Below are 24,340 nucleotides of genomic sequence, written 5' to 3' on the forward strand. Positions count from 1 at the left end.
CAGTTTTCAACTTTTTCCTTCTAACGCAGATTTCCAATAAACTACATCTTTTACTGCCAATATTGATCCCAAAATGTCCAGGAAAAGAAAAGTTGACGGTGAAGGCAGACAATTTAATGACAAATGGGAAAATGAATACATGTTTGTGCTTAGAGAGGACAAACCAGTGTGTATATTGTGTTATGAGACAGTGTTGGTGATGAAAGAGTACAATATACGTCGTCATTTTGACACCAAACATAATGTTAAGTATGGCAAATATACTTTGGAAGAAAAGCATAAAATTGTTAAAGAACTAAAAGGCAAACTACAATCACAGCAGCAAATGTTTACAAAGGCTACAGCGAAAAATGATGCTGCAGTGAAAGCAAGCTTTATAGTGGCTGAAGAAATTGCCCGTACTTCAAGGTGTTTTTCAGAGGGTGCCTTTTTGAAGCAATGCATGCTAAAAGTGTGTGAGCAAGTATGCCCAGACCAGATACAGAGTTTTCAAAATGTCAGTTTGTCAAGAAACACCATTGCAGATAGAGTTCAAGAACTCTCAGGAAATCTATCATCACAGCTGGCCGAACAGGCATGCAGTTATCTCGCTTTTTCACTTGTTATCGATGAAAGCACAGACAACACTGATACAGCACAGCTGTCCATCTTTATACGTGCTACGAAGACCGACCTCTCTGTCACTGAGGAACTTTTGGATGTAGCTGCCATGCGTGGGACGACGACTGGTAGAGATATATTTGAGGCTGTGGAGAAATCTATAAATAATTTTAAATTACCCTGGGAAAAGTTGGTGGGGCTAACTACCGATGGCGCACCTTCAATGTGCGGAGAAAAGAAAGGCTTGGTTGGACTAATGAAGGAAAGAATGCAAAAAAGTCACTGCCACACACCCTTCATTACTTATCATTGCATTATCCACCAAGAGGCTATGTGTGGAAAAGTTCTGGACATGAATGACATAATGACCACAGTCATTAAAACTATTAACTTTATACAGGCACGTGGCCTGAATCATCGCCAGTTCCAGCAGTTTTTACAGGAGGTGGGTGCAGAGCATGGAGACGTGCCATACCACACAGAAGATGGCTGAGCAAGAGCGCAGTCCTCAAAAGATTTTTTGAGCTCAGAGAACAAATTGCTGTTTTCATGGAAAGTAAAGGAAAGCCCTTGCCTGAACTGTCAGATCCCACCTGGCTATGTGATTTTGCTATGATGTGTGACATATGCGAGCATCTCGCCCAACTGAATCTGAAGCTGCAGGGATGCAAACAAGTCATCACGAAGATGTCTGACATGATCACAGCATTCCAGCGTAAACTTCAACTATGGAAGTCCCAACTGGAACAGGACAATCTTGCCCACTTTCCCGTTTGTTTGAGTATCTCAACCACTATTTCTGGTACTTTTCCTTGCAGTCGGCTGGCTACCAAAGTTAGCCGTTTACTAAGTGAATTTGAGCGGCGCTTCTCTGACTTTAGAACACAGCACTCAGGCTTTGACATCTTTGCCAATCCTTTTACAGTTGATGTCAACAATGTGCCCCATCACCTTCAGATGGAGATAATCGAGCTTCAGTCTGACAGTGGCCTGAAATCAAGGTTTCAGGATGTTGAAATTGAGGACTTCTACCCTCTACTGCCCCCTGACTCAATGCCAGAGCTCCGACTTCATGCTGCCCGTATTCTATCCATGTTCGGGAGCACCTATCTTTGTGAACAGATGTTTTCAATAATGAATCTGAACAAAAACAAGCACAGATCACGCATTACCGATGACAACCTCCATGCTGTTTTGCGGGTTGCTACAGCCCAAGAAATAAAACCGAACATTGACTCATTGATCCGGGGAAAACGGTGTCAGACATCTAGCCAGAAAACAAAACAATGAGCATTTTAGGTACATTCCAATATTACTGTTTTGCTTGATACCAATATTACTGTTTTGCTTGATAGCATGTGAGTTGGTTAACAGCACTGTTAAGGAAAAGATTGTTCCACTCATTTTAAATTCACATTTCTGGTTAACATTGTCAGTTTATGACTGTTCAGTAAACCATTCGGCCCGCGATTTAGGCTGGATTTTAGATTTTGGCCCCTTCTCTGATTGAGTTCGACACCCCTGGGTTAGCCCAAGCTTTAAGAGAAAAAGAACCCGCGCTGATTAATCGGAAGGGCATAATTCTTCACCACGATAACGCACGACCGCATACTGCAAGAATCACTGCTGAAAAACTGCGCCAGTTGGAATGGGAAGTTCTCCCTCAACCTGCATATTCTCCTGATATTGCCCCTTCTGATTACCATTTGTTTCGTTCTTTGCAAAACTTCCTTCTTGGAAAAAAATTTAATAATGAAGAATGCCTCAAAATGCATTGACCGAATTTTTTGCATCAAAATCACAAGAATTTTACAACAGAGGGATTAAAATGCTTCCTGAGCATTGGGCACAAGTAGTAGAAAACAATGGCAACTATATTGTTGATTAAATTTTGTTGTATTGTTTAAATAAATTCGATTTAAAAAGAGTATTAGAAAACGACATTAATTATTACTAGACCTAATATATAGTGGTATTTTTCACATATGTGAGTTAATACTGAGTCTTAGCAGTTCCATGTTCAGCTATAAGTTAAATTTTTTTTTTCCACTTCCCTCCAGGGCCAAAGCTCCTTTAGTCCCTAAAAGGGACTGAGCAATTAAAGCTTAAACTCATAGGTTAAAGGCTACCTAAAGTAAGAGGGCTTTCCTAATCTCTGTCATAAAAAAAGAACCAGTTATTTTGGGAACAAATAAATGAGACCAGAAGTTGTGGCCTTGGTCAAAAACAAATTTATTTCAGCTTTACATGTTGCACTGACAGTGACAGTCCTTTGTCTTCTCAAAATTAATTATGAAAACAATAAAATATAACCTTAGGAAACCAGTTAACTTACTCAAGGAGTTAACTTACTTGGTTAAAACTTAGCAAACTAATCTGAGATTAGAATTTCACCAGTCTTTCCTAAAATTTACGTTTCTGTTTGGTGAGGTTTAGTTTCAAATTATGAAAAACCTGATGTGGGAGTCTCAGGCCCAGTGCCATCTTCCACACACTCATCTTGAGAGGCTCTGAGGGGCCTTTCCCATCTCACCTTGTTTCTGGACTTTTGGGCTGTTTTATTTCTGCTGTGATTTTTCCCACACCCAAATCCTCTCTTTCCTCACATCCCAGGTAGCTGAGACTCAGCACTGCCCTGACCAACCAAGGTCTGAGACTGCAGATAACCAGTACTAAACAAACAAACAAACAAAGCTGATATGATCTGGCCTGACTTTGCATTGAGACTTGAGTTCTGTAATAATTTTGATTTAAAAAATACAGATAGCACTTTTTCCTATCACTATTTAAAAGCCACTCATTTAAAATATATAAGGCAGTTTTCAGTAAGAAAAGTGATTCAGAAAACTGCGCCTTTAAAAAAAAAACTTCAGCGAGGATATATTTTTATTGATGAGAGAAAGAGAGAGAGAGAGAGAGAGAGAGAGAGAGAGAGAGAGAGAGAGAGAGAGGGAGAAAGAGAAAGAAACATCGATATTAGAGAGAAATGTGAATTGGTTGCTTCCTCTTAGTACCCCGATGGGGATTGAACCCAAAACCTAGGTATGTATTGTACCCTCACCAGGAATCGAATCCTTGACCTTTCTCTGTATTCTAGACTAGACAATGCTCTAACCATTTGAGACATACTGGAAAGGACAAACTGAGTCTTTTTTTAAGCACTGAAAATCATTGGTGGGTAAAGTATCTTAGTTGTCATCCGTCGGCTCCTCTTCCCCAACCATTGAACGAAAGATATGAAAAACTTACCATGATGATGATGGACTTGTTATAAATTGTACTTAAAGCATCTTTTTTAAAAAATGATATTTTACAGAGAGGAAGGGAGAGAGATAGAGAGAAACATAGATGAGAGAGAAACATAGATCAGCTGCCTCCTGCACACCCCCTATTGTGGATGTGCCAGTAACCAAGGTACATGCCCTTGATCAGAATCAAACCTGGGACCCGATGCTCTATCCACTGAGCCAAACCAGTTAGCTAAAGCATCTTTAGGAAACAAACTCATAGTAAAAATTTGACTAGAGACAGTATGGTTCTTAGCTCTTTTGGTTGTTCCAATTGAGTTTTCTGACCTTAGGACAATAAACCATGGTTTTTGCATATGACTTCTAGGGATCCTGTCTCCAGGGATTCCAGGTAAGAATCCCAAGACTACTTTTGGTAATGATTAAACTTCCAAGTTTATAAAGATATTGTTTAATATATTACCTCATGTTTTTATTATTAAATATGAGCATAATTGAAAACAAATTAAAATATAGTTGAGTGTTAATTTTTTAAGTTTCTCTGTGTCAAGCACTTTCTTCAGTTTAGACTGATCAACTCCCACACTATAGAAATCATCAAGCACTTTCTGAGTGCCCACGATGCTAAATGGTGAAAGCATCAGAAATGTTGTGTTTACTTTGTGGAAGTTCTGAGTTTGCACACTTGTGACTATTTATAGCCATAGAGATTTAACACAGTAAAGAGCACCATCCTTTTTCTTTTCTGATGAGTCTGTAGGCCAAAGGAATTGGGTCACTAGGAGTCCCTACCCGCAAGTCAGTACCTTTGCTTTTTTCTTATATCTAGTAGTTTGGTTTACCTGTGGGTAAATGGGTTTAAGAAAAAAATAACTTACCCTATAGATTCATATAGTATGGATTCTGAACTTACATTTAAATCTTTTATTTATTGTGAGTTATGGGTGCATATGCCAGAAATGAGAAAATGAGGCTAGCATGCAGTAGGGGCTTTGAACATTACAGTTGTAGTCAACACTATTGTGATGTAGGTGCCTAATCACTGTTATAATTTTACTTTCTAAACACAAAATAGATCTAAAAGGCATAAATTCATCTAAAAGTGAATGAAGGACAGCATGGATATACAAATTAGGAGATGTAATAATGGGGAGACAGTTCAGCTAAAATCTCAGCAGCTATATATATTATATAAGACTATTCATTGCAGCACTGTTTGTAAATCAAAATTTTGGGAACTATCTAAAAGTTATCAACAATTAGGTAAATAAAGGTCTAACCACAAGGCTCCATAAAACAGCCTTTAAAAAAATTACTCACCTCTATATAATGGGGGAGAGCAGGAATCAAGGTATTTGCATGAGGAAGGGAATAGGATTAGCATATATGCATGGACTAAGTCTCTTCTTTCTGGAAGGATATACAATACAATGAAAATAGAGATCCAAGAGCCGGGACCGGTTTGGCTCAATGGATAGAGCGTCGGCTTGGGGACTGAAGGGACCCGGGTTCAATTCCGGTCAAGGGCATGTACCTTGGTTGCGGGCATATCCCCAGTAGGGGGTGTGCAAGAGGCAACTGATCGATGACTCTCTCTCATCGATGTTTCTAACTCTCTGTCTCTATCCCTTCCTCTCTGTACAAAATCAATAAAATATATTAAAAAAAAAAAAAAAAAAAAAAAAAAAAAGAAAATAGAGATCCAAGATGGCTGCGCCCAGGTGAACACCTAGCCGCAGCCACACACAACAATTTCAATAAAATACAACTAAAATATAAAACGGACATTTCCCAGAACTAGAGGAAGGTTGACTGACTGGAAATTCTACAGTGAGAAGCAAGGAGAAAACCAGAAGGAGGTGCGGAGGAGCTGGAAAAACCAAGGTACAGAGACGGGGCGCGCGGAGAGGACGGAGCCGGAGAGGAGGGAGGCCGAGTGCCTGGCGGGCGTTCCCGAGCGGAAAGGAGATAAAACTCCGACTGTGCTGGGCCCCCGACTGCTCTGATCCCCAGTTTTAAGCCAGACCCCGGGGACTCAGGCTCAGCCATAGGGAGCCGGGCTGTAAGGCGGAACCCCGGGGAAGTGGCGAAAAGAGGTCCCAGCGGTGCGCACACTGCGCGCAGAGAAGGGACGGTCGGCTGTGCCACAGGATTGCCCTGGCGGGAAGGAGACTGGGGCTCCAGACTGCTCTGAACGCCACCTCCAACTCCACTTCCAACTGAACTGAACCCCAATACCGGGCTCATTGTGGGAGAGCACAGACTGGCAGCAGGCGAAAATCGAGGGCACCTTTCTCTCAGAGGCGCCGGCAGCGAGCACTGAAGGACCCGCATAGGGCAGGGCTGATGGAAGCCAAAGCTGCAGGCTCCACCCTGAAACCCCGTCCCATCTGTAACTGCGAAATGCCACACCAAAATAGATCACAAACGAAAGAAATGGAGGATAAAAAGCATCTGGATATAGAGTTCAAATCTACACTTATAAGGTTTTTCAAGAATTTCCTAGAAAAGATGGATAAGGCCTATGAGGATATGAAAAGAGATCAACTAGAATTAATAAGGAGTCATCGAGAAATGATAAGGGATCAACAAGAAATAAAGAATACATTGTCTGAAATGAAAAATATTTTACAGAGTCCTAAAAACAGAAGGGAAGATCACAAGAATCAAGTCAAAGATTTGAAACATAAAGAGCCAGAAGACACTCCTCCACAGAAGCTAGAAGGCAAGAGAATCCAGAAAATTGAAGATGATGTAAGAAACCTCTGGGACAACTTCAAGCGAACCAACATCAGAATTATGGGGGTCCCAGAAGATGAGAGAGAGCAAGATATCGAAAACATACTGAAAGAAATAGTGACAGAAAACTTCCCCCACCTGGTGAAAGAACTAGACTTACAAGTCCAGGAAGCGCATAGAACCCCAAACAAAAGGAATCCAAAGAGGACCACACCGAGACACATCATTATTAAAATTCCAAGAGCAAAAGACAAAGAGAGAATATTAAAAGAAGCAAGAGCAAAGAAGGTAGTAATCTATAAAGGAGCACCTATACGACTGTCAGCTGATTTCTCAACAGAAACCATGCAGGCCAGAAGGGAATGGCAAGAAATATTCAAGGTGATGAATAGCAAGAACCTACAGCCAAAAATAATCTACCCAGCAAAGCTATCACTCAGAATGGAAGGCCAGATAAAGAGCTTCACTAATAAAAAAAAGCTAAAGGAGTTCATCACTGCCAAACCAGAATTATATGAATTGCTGAAGGGGGTTCTTTCAGAAGAGAAAGTAAATAAAGATAAAAATTATGAACAACAAATACATAACTATCAACAAGTGAATCTAAAAACCAAGGAAATTAAAAAAATCTGATGAACAATATTAACTATTGAATATAATAGAATCAGAGGTATGGAAGGGGAGTGAACTGACGATTCTTGGGGAAAAGGGGAGAGAGGGACGTGGGAAGAGACTGAACATAAACTGTGCACCTATGGATGAGGACAATGGGGAGAGGGGAAAGGGCAGAGGGTGGGGTGGGAACCTGGTGGAGGAGAGCAATGGTGGGGGGGGGGGGGAAAGGAACATTTGTAATAATATGAACAATAAAAACTTATAAAAAAAAAAAAAAGAAAATAGTGGTTGTCTGGGGAGGATAACTGGAATGCTGAAGGACAGAGGAGTGTCTTAAATCTTCCTCTATGTACCTTTTAGAACTTTAAATCTTCCAATGTACCTTTCAGAACCTTTCAATTAAAACATTTCCTAGGCAACAAAATTAAAAATTGGTTTGTTTTGTTTTTTAATGATTATGGGTGGAAAAAGAGACTAATTTTTAGCTCAGTGATTGGTTCAGATAGAATCTACTAAGTAGTAACACTGTCAAATTATGATATAGAATAACTTTCCTAAAACTTTCTTCCAAAGAGACTGAAGCACATCCATTCATCCAATCAATATATCAGTGCTGCCTCGCCAGTATGGCTCAGTGGTTGAGTGTTGACTAAGAACCAAGAGGAGGCAAATATGAGAATGAAGAGAAACTATGGGGAGGGGAGAGGAAAACTGTGTTTTAGGAATCTTAAGGTAAACCTTTCAGAAGATAAGTCATGTGAGTCAAGAACTGAACAATAAGCAATGCAATAAACAGGAGGAAAGCCCTGTGACTGTAATAAACAAGGTTCCAGTGCATAGGATACAGCAAAGCAACAGTGTGGCTGAAGTGAAGTAACACAGAGAAGTGCAGAGAAATTCTCAGAGGTAGGCAGATCCCAGTGACATAAAGAACCCCGTAGGTATTGGGGGGAGAGGGGAGTGCATGGGGGCAGAAGGGGGTAATCAAGATTTTATTCTAAATGTAATGGATGGAGAACCTTTGTAAAGTTCTGGACAGGGGAGTGACATGATCTATATTTTTAAAAATCACCTTTTAAGCCGAAAGGAGACTGATATAGTAGGCCAAGCAACAAATGATGGAACTGAACAATGGTTTCAGAACGATGATGAAATGAGTCTGATTCAGGATATATTTTGAAAGTGGAGCCTACAGGATTTGCTACTGGATTGGAAACGGAAATCCAACTGGGTGAATAGTAATTATATTTGTATAGTTAGTTACAGATCTCAAGATACTCTTACATATTAGTACATTATTTCATTTCATAATAACAAGACACTGAGGAAGGTCATACTGAATCAATATTCAAATTCTTCCTCTTGCCAAAAGAGACTTCAATGGGTTTTTAGACTACAAACTGTATTGTCTACATACCAAGATTTCTGCAGGTATCAAATGGTTAGAGAATTTTGCAAATGTAAATGACGACCATTTTGAGATAGACAGCATCATATTACAGTTGTCCAACGAAGGACAGTATGTTCCTATCATTCAGGACAGTAGAGTTACCCATACCACCACCACCACCACCACCACTAAAATCCACAAAGAAATTTGTGCTGTGAGTGTGAGAGAAGCAGCAAACTTTTTTTTTTAAATTCTGATATTTATCCGAAACCGGTTTGGCTCAGCTGTAGAGCGTTCGTCTGCGGACTGAAAGGTCCCAGGTTCGATTCCGGTCAAGGGAATGTATCTTGGTTGCGGGCACATCCCCAGTAGGGGGTGTGCAAGAGGCAGCTGGTCGATGTTTCTAACTCTCCCTTCCTCTGTAAAAAATCAGTAAAAATAAAATAATAAAATAAAATAAAATTCTGATATTTAAAAATAGACATTTCATTGATTATGGAAAAACCTACATTATATAAGCATGGGCACTAAAAACACACACACACAGCATAATCTTGTAATCCTTCCTATGGATTGGAGAAAGCTACAAATGGCATAAAGTAAGAACCACCTAAGTTTTATAAGATAAAACCCAAATCACAGCACCACGTTCATTAAAGAGATGATACCAACAAAATACTGTAAAATTAAAATTATGCATTATCGCTGTATTGGTTTAAATAGTAAAATATAAATGCCTAGTGTAAACAAAATTATTGTGTGCCAAGTGAATTGAATTATGAAAAATTGAACTTATTACCTTAAGTCATTATCACTTTAAACAAAGTTAGACAGAATTTATTTTTCCATCCAAGGCTTTCATGTTATTGCACAGTATCTTAAGAATCAGCCGGGACCGGTTTGGCTCAATGGATAGAGCGTCGGCTTGGGGACCGAAGGGTCCCGGGTTCGATTCTGGTCAAGGGCATGTACCTTGGTTGCGGGCATATCCCCAGTAGGGGGTGTGCAAGAGGCAGCTGATCGATGACTCTCTCTCATCGATGTTTCTAACTCTCTATCTCTCTCCCTTCCTCTCTGTATAAAATCAATAAAATATATATTTTTAAAAATCAAGCAAAAATGGAAAAATATGTTAAGACTTTAATTCATTATGTATTTTGAAGAATTATCTTGAATGTCAAATTATATTATACACCTAATCAATAACCTGATTAGTAAATAATAATTCGAGAATATCTGATGTATAGCTCTATCCTCCTTCCACCCCTCATTTTCAACTGAATCCTCAATTAACATGACCATTGGAGCCGTGTGATTGCATTATAACTAAAACCACACTGTAAGGCCCTCGCAATGCATAGAGCAATTAAACTTCCTTGGACAAATTCCAAGATAAATCTGTAATACAGTACAACAAATTTCTCATTATGAAGGTCCATATTATTATAATTCCTATCTCATAAAATGTCCTGTTTCTCTAAATCAAGCACCTTTTAGATCAGAGACACCCACACATATTTAACTGAAACTACACGAAGCACTACCCAACACATCATCCTTCAACAGGTCTTTCTTCCACATAGTTTTCTCCCCCAAACTTGAAACCAACACATTCTCCTGGTTTTATCAAGCAAAGTGATGCTTCAATTTAATCACGTTAACTTACATACAGGGTGGGGGCAAAAGTAGGTATTCCTAAGGAAAACACAGTATTTCATGAAAATAATACAAGAATAAAGTGCTTCTCTTACAATGGTAAACCTACTTTTGCCTCACCTAATATTAAACAAGACAGATTCAACTTACTTCCTTCATTAAAAGTGACAAAAAAAAATGCAAGGTGTTTTGAGTTCAAGTAACATTTCACAGTTGAGGACTTCTATGTAAAGAATTTACAAAACCAAGATTCCGCATTTTACAGGGTTCAATATGTACTTCTCAAAGTTATGCCATTAACAAAGAGCAGAAGAACGCTCTAATAATTAATTAAACGTGTACAAAATCGAAAGGCAAAAGATTGAGGGCCCCCCCCCCAGCCCCCTATTAAACTATTTCCTCTGAACAAAAACAGGTCTAAGTGTGCAAACCGAAGTAAAATCCCTTCGCGGAGACAACGAGCGGAAACGCATTGAAGGGAGAGATCGTGGGAGCGAGGGCAGCCGGACGCGGAGCCCCCAAGTCCCCAGACCCGGGGTGCCGGGTGCGAACATGTGCCAACGGCGGCGGGACGCGCGGCCCTCCTGGGTGCAGGGCCCGGCCCGGCCCGGCCTCCCCCTCCCGGTTCATTCATTCTGGACCTGCGGCTGCTGCGGCCCTGAGCTCCGGCCCGGGCTGAGAAGGGGGAATCCAGGATCGGGGAACCGTGTCGGGCCACAACCCCCGCCCAGAGTCCGGGCCCCGCCGCGATTCCCGCCCGCCCGCGGCCTCCGCCGGGGGTGGTCTGAAAGCCCGCGGAGGCCCGCGCCCGGGCCCAGAACCCCGCCACCCCACCCTCCGCCGGGCGTGGGCCAGGCCTTCCCGGCTCTCAGGGGGGCCGCCTGGAAGCCCCGGGTGTTCGCCGCCCGGCTGCCCCGCCGCGGCCGGAAGTCTCCCCGCGCCCCCTCCCCAGCGCAGACTTCGCTCGCCGCCCGGCCAGACCCTCTTCGCCTGCCTCCGGCCTCCCAGCGCGGGCCGGCGGGAGCGAGCAACTACGCCGCCTGGGCGGCCGAGCAGGCGAGAGCAGAGCAGGGAGCCGGAGGCCGGCCCGGGCGGTTACCTTGATAATCCTGCGGGGCAGCCCGGCCATCTTGTCAAATCCCAAGTTCGGCCTCCGGTCTAGTCTCCGGCTCCGCTCGCCTCACGCACGAGTGGAAGTCCCGGGCTCCACTTCCGGGGGGACGTTGCCGCGCCCGCCGCCGCCTTGGCCCCTCGGGAAATGTAGTCCCAGCTCGAACGCGGATGCGGGTGGGGTTCCCTCAGACCCGGGCCCTCCCCCGCGCTCCCCGCCCCAGCCCCGGCCCTGAGGTGGCGGAAGTGACGCAACGCGACGGGGCAGGGATTTGGGGGGCGGGGGAGGCGCGCAGGGCGGCGGGAGCTTCGGGGCTCCAGGCGGAACCTTCCCTGCGACAGGGGAGGAGTGGGCGGTGCGCTCCGCGGCCACGCCCGCGCCCGCGGTGACGCAACAGAGGCCCAGCCGCCGACGTAGCCCATTCATTCGTTCCTTCGTTTGTCCATTCAACGTTCCTGCACTGAGCGCGGCCGAGGCTGGCGCTGCAGAGAACGACCTCGGTGTCGTTGAAAGGCAGGCTTCTTTCTCATAGAGTGGGAGGACCAAAATTTGGCAGCAAATCTTCTAATGGCTCGCAAGTTACCCAGGAAAACCCTAGCCAGAGAGTTTTGATACCTAAAGTTCGCAAAAATCAGGCATCTTTGACACACCCTTTAGTCTGGGGAAGGCTAAAACAGAAGGGTTTGGAGAGAGTTGGGAGCAAGGAAGAATGGCCCTGAACCCCTGGGCCTAGAATGGCCCTGAACCCCTGGACCTAGGGGTTGAAACGCAGAGTTACTGGAGGAAAGACCAAGGAGAGGACTGGAGAGCCCAGAGTAATCGCTTAAATGACTTACCCATAGCGGGCAGGGGCCACAAAGGAGGATTAGATCTAGTGACGGTGTCCGAAAATTGGGGTTGTTGGGTAAGCATTTTGTGACATCCTGATGATTGAATGCTATGTGATGGGCTTTTACAGAGCAGTCTTAAGAAGGTGTAGTCCCCTCCTCACAAATTAGGCCGACACGTTAACGAACATTTTCCAAATTTTGCAGGAGAAAGTGGAGCTGTTTTGTCCCAGGGGAAGCCTGCAAAACTTGGACCCCTTAATTGCTTACCATCAGTGTTTCCTAGCGTAGTAGTATAGATATAGTGAATGAAGATGTGCCAGGTACTAGGTTAGAAGATGAGGATATAAAGACTCTGACCCTGCCTTCCAGGAACTTAAAGTCCAGTGGAGAAGAAACACTGGTAAAAAATTAATTACAACCCAATGTGTTAAGGGCTATAAGAGAGGTTCTTCCAAGGTGCTATTTGAGCAACGAGAGGTATTAATTACTAGAGAAATCAGAGAAAGCTTCCCAAAGGAGAAGTGGGAGTACCAAAGGATGAGGTAAGAGTCTAACTCAATGGTTCTCAACCTTTCTAATGCCGCGCGACCCTTTAATACAGTTCCTTATGTTGTGGTAACCCCCAACCATAAAATTATTTTCATTGCTACTTTGTAACTGTAATTTTGCTACTGTTAATGAATCATAATGTAAATATAAATGTTTTCCAATGGTCTTAGGCGACCCTGCTAGCAGACCCATAATGTAAAAAACACAGATATTTACATTACGATTCATTAACAGTAGCAAAAGTACAGTTATGAAGTAGCAACGAAAATAATTTTATGGTTGGGGTGTTACGCCCAGACTTCGTGATCCCCAAGGACCACCAGGGAGCCGAGTCCGATGCAATAAACAAAAGAGCCTGTTCCATGCTAGCATGGGCTCCTCCACTCACACCGGCAGCATGGCGGAAGAGAGAGCGAATTTCGCCCAGTCCAGGGGTTTTACTCTGGTCGGTGGCGATGTCACTGCCTCGGCTAACCCTGATTGGTTGGGTGAGGGCTAGGGATAACTCCGCCCTGCGGGGCGGAGTCGGGAGCTCATCCTCGCCCCGCCCTGCCCTCTCAAGATAAGGATACTTTTTAAACCAGACAACAATTGGGTCCAGGCTGCCTGTCACTACTTGAGCCAATTAAGCAAAGACAGGGATGAATCATGTATGAACATTTATTCCAATAATGCTGGCATTGTGGGAAATCTGTGCTGCACCCTCCCCTCCCCCCAGAAGCCAGCTCCTTATATTGGGTAGAAAGACAAAGATTTGTTAACGTAAGAAACATTCATACCTGTGAAGAGTTTTTGTGAGTTTATTTGAGCCAAACTGGTGATAATTGCCCAGAAGCAGAATCTCAACAGATTGAGATAATACTCTGGAGAAGGGCAGTTTTGCACTTTGCTTTATACATTACAATCCAAAGAGGAGACGTAAATGTGTTACACGAGATCCATTGGTGATAGACTAGGGAGGCAGGAGAAAGCAAAGCCGGAAAACCCCTGGGGTTAGATAAAAAAGTAAAATGATAGACATATTTCTTTTACTTAGGTGGTGTAGAAAGTGGGCCTCTGTGATCCATCTTCAGCACAGTAAACTTTTAATGGAAATGGTTACTGAATTTCTCCAGGGCAAACAGAATGTGAGGAGGAGGGAAGAGGATATAAGAACAAAGAACTGTGTACGTGAGCCAGCAGCATGGTGGAACACCCCCTGCCCCTCCTCCCATTTTTAAAAAAATATCCCAGTAAGAGACAAAAACTTATGAGGAAACTGTTGAGGCAACTTATCAGGAAACTGTTAACCCTATATTACTCAGCCAATGAGGAAACGGAGGAGGGACTCTTGCACCTTAGGGATTAAATAGCCTATTATCCGCTACCCGTGTGTGCCTAGTATACAACCTGAGAAACACCACTTCTTGAGCACGTATTAAAGGTCTCATTTTCCCCATACTTCTGTCACCAAGTACATTATTTTAATTCAGACAACTGAGCATTTCTCACAAGTGGGTGCAGAATAGTTAACAGCCAACAATTAACTCAATAACATTGAGGGGATTTGTGGTAGCTAGTGCCTCTGTTTTGAGGGGTCTGGGAAAAAAGTACTTTGACATTCCAATGATATGTTATTGTAGATGCAAAAATACAATAGACAGGCTCAGTTAAGAAAAAGATTGAACTTTGTCAGGAAAGATACCAGCCATAACTGCTTTTTAGTTTAAAAGTTTTTAATTTCAGGCCATCCTTTGTGGTTACTTTAGGTCTCTGAGTTTGCAAGGTTGCCACACAGGCCTTCCCTGAGCTAGTCAGGTTAGCACGTGGCCCCTTTTTGGCTACGGATGACATGGGGAAGTAGGCAAAAGGAATAAGAATGGGCCGAGACCGGTTTGGCTCAATGGATAGAGCGTCGGCTTGGGGACTGAAAGGTTCCGGGTTCAATTCCGATCAAGGGCCTGTTCCTTGGTTGCGGGCATATCCCCAGTAGGGGGTGTGCAAGAGGCAGCTGATCGATGACTTTCTCTCATCGATGTTTCTGGCTCTCTGTCTCTCTCCCTTCCTCTCTGTACAAAATCAATAAAATATATTTTAAAAATAATAAAATAAAATATAGGTTAATGGTCTTTAAAAAAAAAAAGGAATAAGAATGGGTATAATCATTGTAGGTTACTGGCAATGTGGGCTGGGGCATCTCATGACTCCATTGTTTAGGTTAGGGGTGTCGAACTCAATCAGAGAAGGGGCCAAAATCTAAAATCCAGCCTAAATCGAGGGACGAATAGTTTACTGAACAGTCATAAACTGTCATTGTGATGGAAACGCAGCGGAGTGCAGTGATGACAGTGCGGTGCGGGCCACATTGCAAGGCCTGGCGGGACGGATTTGGCCCGCAGGCCTTGTGTTTGACACATGTGGTTTAGGTAATAAGGTGGTTAATCTTTCCATGATAATAGGCAGTTCTCAGAGGAGAATGGACTGTATTCCTTAACTCCCATGTCCAAGGGCATACAACTCAGCCAGGCTAGAATGTGCTTTCTCTAATTAGAACAGAGCAATCATGGTTAACAGAGCATGATTAATATTTCTTATAATGATTGCTAGTCCCCACTATTCTATTTCTGCCCCTAACACTATCAGAATATTTAGAGAGAGCCCAGGAGAATTCATCCATACAGGAAGAAAGGCAGAATGACTATTGGATTAGAAGTGTATTATTGCCTAACAAACAGCCCACGTAGTGCTTAAAATAACAGCAAGCATTTATTTAGCTCTTGAATCTTCAAATTTGGGCAGAACATGGCAGGAGGGCACATCTCTACTCCATGCTACGTTAGCGTGGGCAGCATAACTGGGGATAGATCCATTTCCACCATAGTTCATATAGCAGGCAAGTTGGTTCTGGCTGTTAATTTCTCTCCAAGTAGGTCTCTCCTTGAGGCAGCTTGGGCTTCCTCACTGCATGCTGGCTAGATTCCAAGAGTGATTGTTCTAACTAGCAAAACTAGAGTCAGAAGCTGAATCATCTTTTTGGCTTAGCCTTGGAAGTCACATAGCATCATTCCCATCACAATCTACTGGTTAAGTTACAAAAGCTCACCCAATTCAAAGGTAGGGGGCATGGCTCTACCAATTTGGCTCAGTGAATAGAGCCTTGGCCGAGGGCTGAAGGGTCTCAGGTTCAATTCTAGTCAAGGACAGGTACCTCAGGGCACATATAGGGGGCAGCCAATCAATGTCTGCCTTCTCTCTGTGTGTGTCTCTCCCCCTCCTTTCCACTCTCTCTAAAAAAAAAAAAAAAAAAAAAAAAAAAAAATCAACGGAAAAATACCCTCAGGTAAGGATTACCAACAACAACAACAAAAATCAAAACTAAAAAGAAAAAAAAAATACATTGGACATGTGGAGGTATTATTGATATGAGAAAATGCTAAGTAACTGAAAAAAAAAATAATAATAATAATAGGGGACATAGACTCCACTTCTTGAAAGTAGAGTGGCAAGACCACATGTACATCAACAGACACCTATGTGTACCCATGGTTAAATACATGTACCAAGGGACTCATAATAAAGGCTAATATGCAAATTATCCCCTCAGGAGTTCAACCACTTGCTGTGACATGCCCTGACCACCAGGGGGGCAACACGGAATGAAGGAAGGAGAAAGAAGGCCCCAATCGGTCCTTATCACCAGCAGGCCTAGGGACCCTACCTGTGCATGAATTTTATGCCCAGGCCATGAGTTTTTATATATACAGAGAGAGAAAAACGTAATCCCAGGCAGTGTCTGATTTCCCAGGCTCTCAGTAAGCTTGGCCCAGCTCTCTGTGCTGTACCTGGCACCCATGCCCCTGTTAGAAAAGCCATTTTCCCTGACCACCACTGCCTCTGTTTCCCTCTGGGCCTCAGTCTCCCAGATGCTGACTTTCCCCTCCCTCCCCCCACTTACCCACCAGAGAGTCTAATTCTTTAGGTCAGTGCTGAGACCTGGTATGTGCATTTAAATATCATGGGTAATTTTTTTAATTGATTTTTTTGAAGTGACACTGTTTATACAGGTTTCAGGTGCACAATTCTACAACACATTATCTCTGCACTGTATTGTCTGTTCACCCCACCCCATCCCACACAATCACCACACTATTGTTAGTGTGCATAAACATCATGGGTAATTTTAATGGATCCTGATATTTGAATGAAAATTTTTTAATAAATAAGAACAAACTATATAAACAAAAAATATTGTCACCTGCCTTCTTTTGGCTATTCTCTATTGGAATGGTAAGTATCATGCAGATTAAGAATAAGAGATTTGCTGCCCTAGCCAGTTTGGCTCAGTGGATGGAGCATCAGTCTGTGGACCAAAAGGTCATAGGTTAGATTCTAATCAAGGGCATGTACTTTGGTTGCAGGCTCCTCCCAGGCCTGGGCCCTGGTCTAGGCTTGTGCAGGAGGCAAGCAATCAATGTGTTTCTCTTTCATCGATGTTTCTCTCTGTCTTTCCCTCTTTCTTCCACTCACCATAAAAATCAATGGAAAAATATCCTCAGGTAAGGATTAAAAACAACCATAAAACAAAAACAAAAAAAAATGAGGGGTTTGCTTGGCCAGTGTTTCTCAGTGGTTGAGCAGTGAACCTGTCACAGTTCAATTCCCAGTCAGGCTACATGCCCAGGTTTCAGGTTCTATCCCCAATTGGGGCTGTGCAGGAAGCAGCCCATGGATGATTCTCACTCATCATTAGTATTTTTATCTCTCGCTCTCTCTCCCCCTTCCTTTCTCTGAACTAATTTTTAAAGAGAGAATGGTTTGGAGCCCCTACCCAGATTTCAAATTTTGCCTGTCCTTGGTTTTCTTATAAAATGTACTTTATGGTGATAGTTGTGAAGTTTCAATTATATGTGTATAGAAGATGACATAGCACTTAGCATGGCTATTATTTATAATATTGATAGAACTAGGTATAATTTCCTAGGAAACCAGATTTTTATTTATTTTTTATTGCCCCCCCATACAAACCCTCCCTCCCCAAAGTTTTGTGTCCAGTGGTTGTACTTATATGCATGTATACAAGTCCTTTGGTTGATCTCTTATCTCCCCCAGATCTCCCTACCCTCCCTGCTGTAATTTGACAGTCTGCTTGTTGCTTTACTGTCTCTATATCTATCTTTTGATTCATCAGTTTATAATGTTCTTTATTATCCATAAATGAGTGAGGTCATGTGGTGTTTCTCTTTCATTGACTGGCTTATTTCACTCAACATGATATTCTCCAATTCCATCCAGGTTGCTGGAAATGATGAGAATTCCTTCTTTTTTATGGCAGTATAGTATTCCATTGTGTAGATGTACCATGGTTTTTGGATCCAATCATCTGCTGACGGGCACCTAGGCTGTTCCTAATCCTAGCTATTGTAGACTGTGCTGCTATGAACATAGGGGTGCATATATCCTTTCTGATTGGTGTTTCTACTTTCTTGGGATATAATCCTAGGAGTTGGATTACTGGGTCTCCACAATCTCGCCAACAATTGTCATTTGTTGATTTGTTGATGTTGGCCATTCTGACAGGTGTGATATGGTACCGCATTGTTGTTTTATTTGCATCTCTCAGATAATTAGTGACTTTGAGCATGTTTTCATGTGCCTCTTGGCCTTCCTTCTGTCTTCTTTTGAAAATATTCTACTTAGGTCCATTGCCCTTTTTTTAATTGGATCATTCATCTTCCTTTTATTTAGTTGTATAAGCTGTCTATAGATGTTGGAGATTAAACCTTTATCAGTCATAACATTTGCAAATATGTTCTCCCACACCGTGGGCTTTCTTGTTGTTTTGTTGATGGTTTCTTTTGCTATAAAAAAGCTTTTTATTTTGATGTAGTCCCATTTGTTTATTTTCTCTTTAGCTTCCATTGCCCTGCAGGGGTCTTCAAACTACGACCCACGGGCCACATGTGGCCCGCAGAGGAGTCTGATCCAGCCCGCCAGGTTTTTTGGGCAGTGAGCGCAGCCGAGGTGTTACAGTAGGAATTAGTAGTTCATATAGTCCGGCCCTCCAGCTCTCTGAGGGACCGTGATCTGGCCCCCACTTTAAAAAGTTTGAGGACCCCTGCCCTAGGGGCAGTATCAGTGAAGAAGTTCTTTTGGCATATGTCTGAGATTTTGCTGCCTGTGGATGCCTCTAGTATTTTTATGGTTTCCCGACTTATGTTTAAGTCCTGAATCCATTTTGAGTTTATTTTTGTGTATGATATAAGTTGGTGATCTAGTTTCATTCTTTTGCATGTATCTGTCCAATTTTCCTAACACCATTTATTGAAGAGACTGTCTTGACTCCATTGTATATTCGTGCCTCCTTTGTCAAATATTAATTGAGCATAGTGATTTGGGTTGATATTTGAGTTCTCAATTCTATTTCATTGGTTTATGTGTCTATTCTTGTGCCAGTACCAGGCTGTTTTGAGAACAGTGGCTTTGTAATACAGCTTGAAGACTGGTATTGAGATCCCTCCTACTTTACTCTTCTTTCTCAGGATTGCTGTGGCTATTCGGGGTCTTTTTTGTTCCAAATGAACTTTTGGAGAGTTCTTTCTAGGTCAGTGAAATATGTCATTGGTATTTTAATGGGGAATGCATAGAACCTATAGATTGCTTTAGGAAGTATGGACATTTTGATGATGTTGATTCTACCAATCCATGAACATGGTATGTTCTTCCATCTGTTTACATCTTCCTCTATCTCTTTTTTCAGTGTCATGTAGCTTTCCGCATATAGGTCCTTTACTTCCTTAGTTAAGTTTATTCCTAGGTATCTTAATTTTTTTTGTGTGATGGTAAATGGGATTGCTTTTTTAGTCTCTGTTTCTGTAAGTTCACTGTTAGTGTATAGAAAAGCCATCAATTTCTTGGCGTTAATTTTGTATCCTGCTACATTGCCAAATTCATTTATTAAGTCAATTAGTTTTTTAATGGAGTCTTTTGGGTTCTTTATGTACAATATCATGTCATCTGCAAAAAAGGATAACTTTACTACTTCTTTTCCAATTTGGATGCCTTTTATTTCCTCTTCTTGTCTAATTGTAATGGTTAGTACTTCCAATACTATGTCAAACAGGAGTGGCGATAGTAGGCATCCCTCTCTTGGAGGGAATGGTTTTAATTTTTGCCCATTGAGTATGATGTTGGCTGTGGGTTTATCATATATAGCTTTTATTATGTTGAGGTATGATCCTTGTACTCCCACCTTGTTAAGAGTTTTTATCAGGAAAGGGTGTTGGATTTTATCAAATGCTTTTTCTGCATCAATTGATATGACTATATGATTTTTATCTTTCAATTTGTTTATGTGATGTATCACGTTTATTGATTTGCGGATATTGTACCATCCTTGTATTCCTGGAATAAATCCTACTTGGTCATGGTGTATGATCTTTCTGATGTTCTGCTAGAGCCGATTTGTTAGAATTTTTTTTTAAAATATATTTTATTGATTTTGTACAGAGAGGAAGGGAGAGAGATAGAGAGTTAGAAACATTGATGAGAGAGAGTCATTGATCAGCTACTTGCACACCCCCCACTGGGGATATGCCCTCAACCAAGGTAACATGCCCTTGACTGGAATCAAACCCGGGACCTTTCAGTCCCCAAGCCGACACTCTATCCATTGAGCAAAACCGGTTTCGGCCGACTTGTTAAAATTTTGTTGAGGATTTTGGCATCTAAGTTCATGAGGGATATTGGCCTTTATTTCTCTTTCATTGAGTTGCTCTTATCTGGTTTTGGTATTAAGGTGATGCTGGCTTCAGAGAAGGAGTTTGGAAGTGTTCCTTCCTCTGGAATTTTTTGGAATAGTCTGAGGAGGATAGGTTTTGTTTCTTCCTTGAATTTTTGGTAAAACTCTCCTGTGAAGCCATCTGGCCCTGGGCTTTTGTGTGCCGGAAGCTTTTTATATATATATATATATATATATATATATATATATATATATATATATTTTATTGATATTTCACAGAGAGGAGGAAGGGAGAGAGATAGAGAGCTAGAAACATCGACGAGAGAGAAACATCGACCAGCTGCCTCCTGCACACCCCCTACCGTGGACATGCCCGCAACCAATGTACATACCCCTGACCAGGATCGAACCCGGGACCCCTCAGTCCACAGACCCTTACCACTGAGCCAAACCGGTTTCAGCTGCTGGAAGCTTTTTGATGACTGTTTCAATTTCTTCCCAAGTCACTGGTCTATTGAGATTTTAGATTCTTCCTGATTGAGTTTTGGAAGGTTGTATTTTTCTAGGACTATGTCCATTTCCTCCAGGTTGTTCTATTTGTTGGAATATAGTTGTTTGTAGTATTTTGTAACAATCCTTTGTATTTCTGCAGGGTCTGTTGTTTCACCTCTTTCGTTTCTGATTTTGTTTATTTGAGTCCTCTCTCTTTGTTATTTGGTTAGCCTGGCTAGAGGTTCATCTATCTTGTTTATCCTTTCAGAACCAGCTCTTGGTTTTATTGATGTTATGTATTGTTTCTTTGATCTCTATGTCATTTATCTCCACTCTGATTTTTATTATTTCCTTTCTTGTGCTTACACTGGGCTTTTTTTGTTGCTCTTTTTCTAACTCTTTCAGTTGTAGAGTTAGATAATTTGTTACCATTTTTTCTTGTTTTTTGCAATAGGCTTGTAGAGATATGAACTTCCCTCTCAAAACTGCTTTTGCTGTGTCCCATAGATTTTGGATTGTTGTGTTTTCATTGTCATTTGTTTCCAGGATGTTTTTAATTTCTTCCTTGATTTCTCTGGTAACCCAGTCCTTGTTTAATAGCATGCTGTTTAGTCTCCATGTGTTTGATTTCTTTGGATTATTTTTATTGTAGTTAATTTCCAGTTTTATGCCACTATGATCTGAGAAGATGCTTGATATGATTTCTATCTTCTTGAATTTGAAGAGACTTTGCCTATGTCCCAATATGTGGTCTATCTTTGAGAATGTCCCATGTGCGTTTGAGAAGAATGTATATTCTGTGGCTTTGGGGTGGAATGTTCTGAAGATGTCGATTAATTCCATCTGGTCTAGTGAGTCATTTAGGATTGATATTTCTTTGCTGATTTTTTGTTTAGGTGATTTGTCCAAGGTGACATAGGGGTATTAAAATATCCTACTATGATTGTATTGCTATTAATCTCTCCCTTAATGTCCTCCAGCAGTTTTTTTATGTATTTGGGTGCTCCCATATTGGGAGCATATACATTTACCAGGGTTATTTCTTCTTGTTGTATTGCTCCCTTTAGTATTATGAAGTGGCCTTCATTATCTCTTGTTATGTCCTTCACTCTGAGATCTAATTTGTCAGATATAAGTATTGCTACCCCAGCTTTTTTTTTTTTTTTTTTTTTTTTTTTTTTTTTTTTTTTTCATTTTCATTCGTCTGGAAAACTTTTTTCCATCCCTTCACCCTCAGTCTGTGTGCATCTTTTTTTCTGAAGTGGGTTTCTTGTAGACAACAGATATATGGGTCTTGTTTTCTTATCCAATCTGTTACCCTATGTGTTTTGATTGGAGCATTTAATCCATTTACATTTAAAGTTATTATTGATAGGTACTCATTTGACACCATTTTTATTCTATACCCCTGTTTTCCTTCTTCATTTCCTATTTCTTTATTTTTACAGTAGACCCTTTAGCATTTCTTGCATTGCTGGTTTGGTGGAGATAAATTCCTTTAGTCTTTTTTTGGTCTGTGAAGTTCCCGATTTCCCCTTCAATTTTGATTGATAGCCTTGCTGGGTACAGTATTCTTGGATCCAGACCTTTCCTTTGCATGACTTTGAATATTTCATCCCATTCCCTTCTGGCCTGATGAGTTTCTGTTGAGAAATCAGTTGCTAGTCTGATGGGGGTTCCTTTATATGTAACTTTCTGTCTCTCTCTGGCAGCTTTTAAGATTCTTATTTTGTCATTGGTGTTTGCCAATTTAATTATAATGTGCCTTGGCGTCGGTCTTCTGGGATTCATTTTGCCTGGGACTCTGTGAGCATCTTGGATTTGTGTGGGTTTTTTCTTCTCTATCTCAGGAAAGTTTTCTGTCATTATTTCTTGGAATACGTTTTCCATGTCTATCTCAGTTTCCTTTCCTTCTGGAACCCCTATTATTCAAATATCGTTTTGTTTGGTATTGTTCCAAAGCTCCCATAGGCTCTCCTCCTGCTTTTTAATTTTTTTTTTTTTTCTAGAAGCTGCTCTAATTGGGTATTTTTTTTCCATCTTATCTTTTAGCTCACTGATGCAGTCCTCTGCTTCTTCTAGTCTACTCTTGATGCTTTCTATTGAGTTCTTCGTGGTAGTGATGTCATTTTTCATTTCTTCTTGGTTCATCTTCATTTCCTCTTGATTCTTCTTCAATTCCTCATGGTTCTTCTTCATTTCTTCTTGGTTATTGTGAAATTTCTCTTCCATTCTTTTTAGCCATCTTATGATCATTACTCTGAATTCCTGCTCTGGTAGGTTGCTTGCCTCTAACTTGTTTACTTCCTTTTCTGGTGATGCCTGTTTTTCTTTCATGTGCGGGCTATTTCTTTGTCTGCCCATGGTCTATCTTTTCAGGATGTCTGGTTATGTAGTTTTCTTTCTCCTGGGCCCAGAGTGGTTGAAGCGGCAGGGAAGACAGGGGAAAGTGAAGCAGGGACAGTTCTGGCTGCTGCGCTAAGCCAGAGACTGGGCAACAGGTGAGCACTAACGTATGTGCAATAATGTGTGTGAACTAATGTGTGTGCCTGTCTCCACATTGTAAGCATTCAATGCAAATGGCTGCTGCGTGACTTCTCAGAAACCAGATTTTTAAAACTTGACAGTATAACCTAGTTTGGCAGAGATTGTTGGATGGCAGAAATCCTGTTAGGTTATTAACATTGTATATGTTCATGTCTCTTGTAGGTGTTTTTCCCACTCTTCCTTCTTGAGAACAGCTCATATTATACTCACCAGGAAAATAAAGTCTGAACTTTTGATTCATGAAAGTTTTGTCGAACAGAAAATATTCCAGGACAGGTTGCCACTGAGAGGGCAGGGTGGGGCGAGGATAAACTCCTGTCTCCACTGTGGGACAGGGCAGAGTTATCCTCCATTTTGTGTAACTGGAACCTGGCCCTCACCCAATCAATCGGGGTCAGCCAAAGCAGTGACATCACCACCGGAGTAATACCCCAGGGCTTGGCAAAATTTGCTCTCTCTTCCGCCAGGCTGCCGACGTGAGTGGGACAGAGCCCATGCTAGCATGGAAGAGGCTCTTTTGTTTATTGCATCAGACTCCGCTCCCGGGTGGTCCTTGGGGGTCATGAAGTCTGGGCGTAACTGCCACAGGGCCAAGATGAGGTTTATTTTCACATTGGAAAGCTGCTTTAGAGTTCTACTTAAGATATCCATAAAATATGGATTAAAATAAAGATATCGTCAAAATGAATTGAATGTATTTTTTCAGAAGAGAGGTGATGGACAGCTGGAGATCAGAGGTGAAAGGAAGATTTTTCACTCTTTACTCCTGTACCCTTTTTAGTTTAAACCATGTGGATACCTATTCAAAAGCATTAAAATAAGAATCCAATTCACACCGAAACCGGT

The 24,340-nt window shown here is 41.7% G+C and overlaps 1 protein-coding gene and 1 long non-coding RNA gene across 3 annotated transcripts in view; one reads left to right on the forward strand and one right to left on the reverse strand.

The window, feature by feature from the left end:
- UBE2N (ubiquitin conjugating enzyme E2 N) overlaps positions 1 to 11,565 on the reverse strand; it is a 46,091-nt gene extending 34,526 nt beyond the window's left edge. Inside the window, exon 1 of one of the 2 annotated variants that reach the window (XR_004991539.2) lies at positions 11,348 to 11,565. Coding sequence is in view for 1 of the 2 variants with exons in the window: in XM_036458685.2 (XP_036314578.1) it covers positions 11,348 to 11,377 (30 nt within the window). In the remaining variant the exon portion in view is untranslated. The remainder of the gene's footprint in view (positions 1 to 11,347) is intronic. The other variant, XM_036458685.2, reaches the window with a different exon arrangement.
- On the forward strand, positions 3,523 to 4,349 carry LOC118730636. The gene is made up of 2 exons (XR_004991541.2): positions 3,523 to 3,877; positions 4,077 to 4,349. It is a non-coding gene; the product is annotated as an uncharacterized LOC118730636 (long non-coding RNA).
- Positions 11,566 to 24,340: the final 12,775 nt, after the last annotated feature.

The sequence above is a fragment of the Pipistrellus kuhlii genome, unplaced genomic scaffold (genome assembly GCF_014108245.1).
Source record: "Pipistrellus kuhlii isolate mPipKuh1 unplaced genomic scaffold, mPipKuh1.p scaffold_m20_p_3, whole genome shotgun sequence".
NCBI lineage: Eukaryota > Metazoa > Chordata > Mammalia > Chiroptera > Vespertilionidae > Pipistrellus > Pipistrellus kuhlii.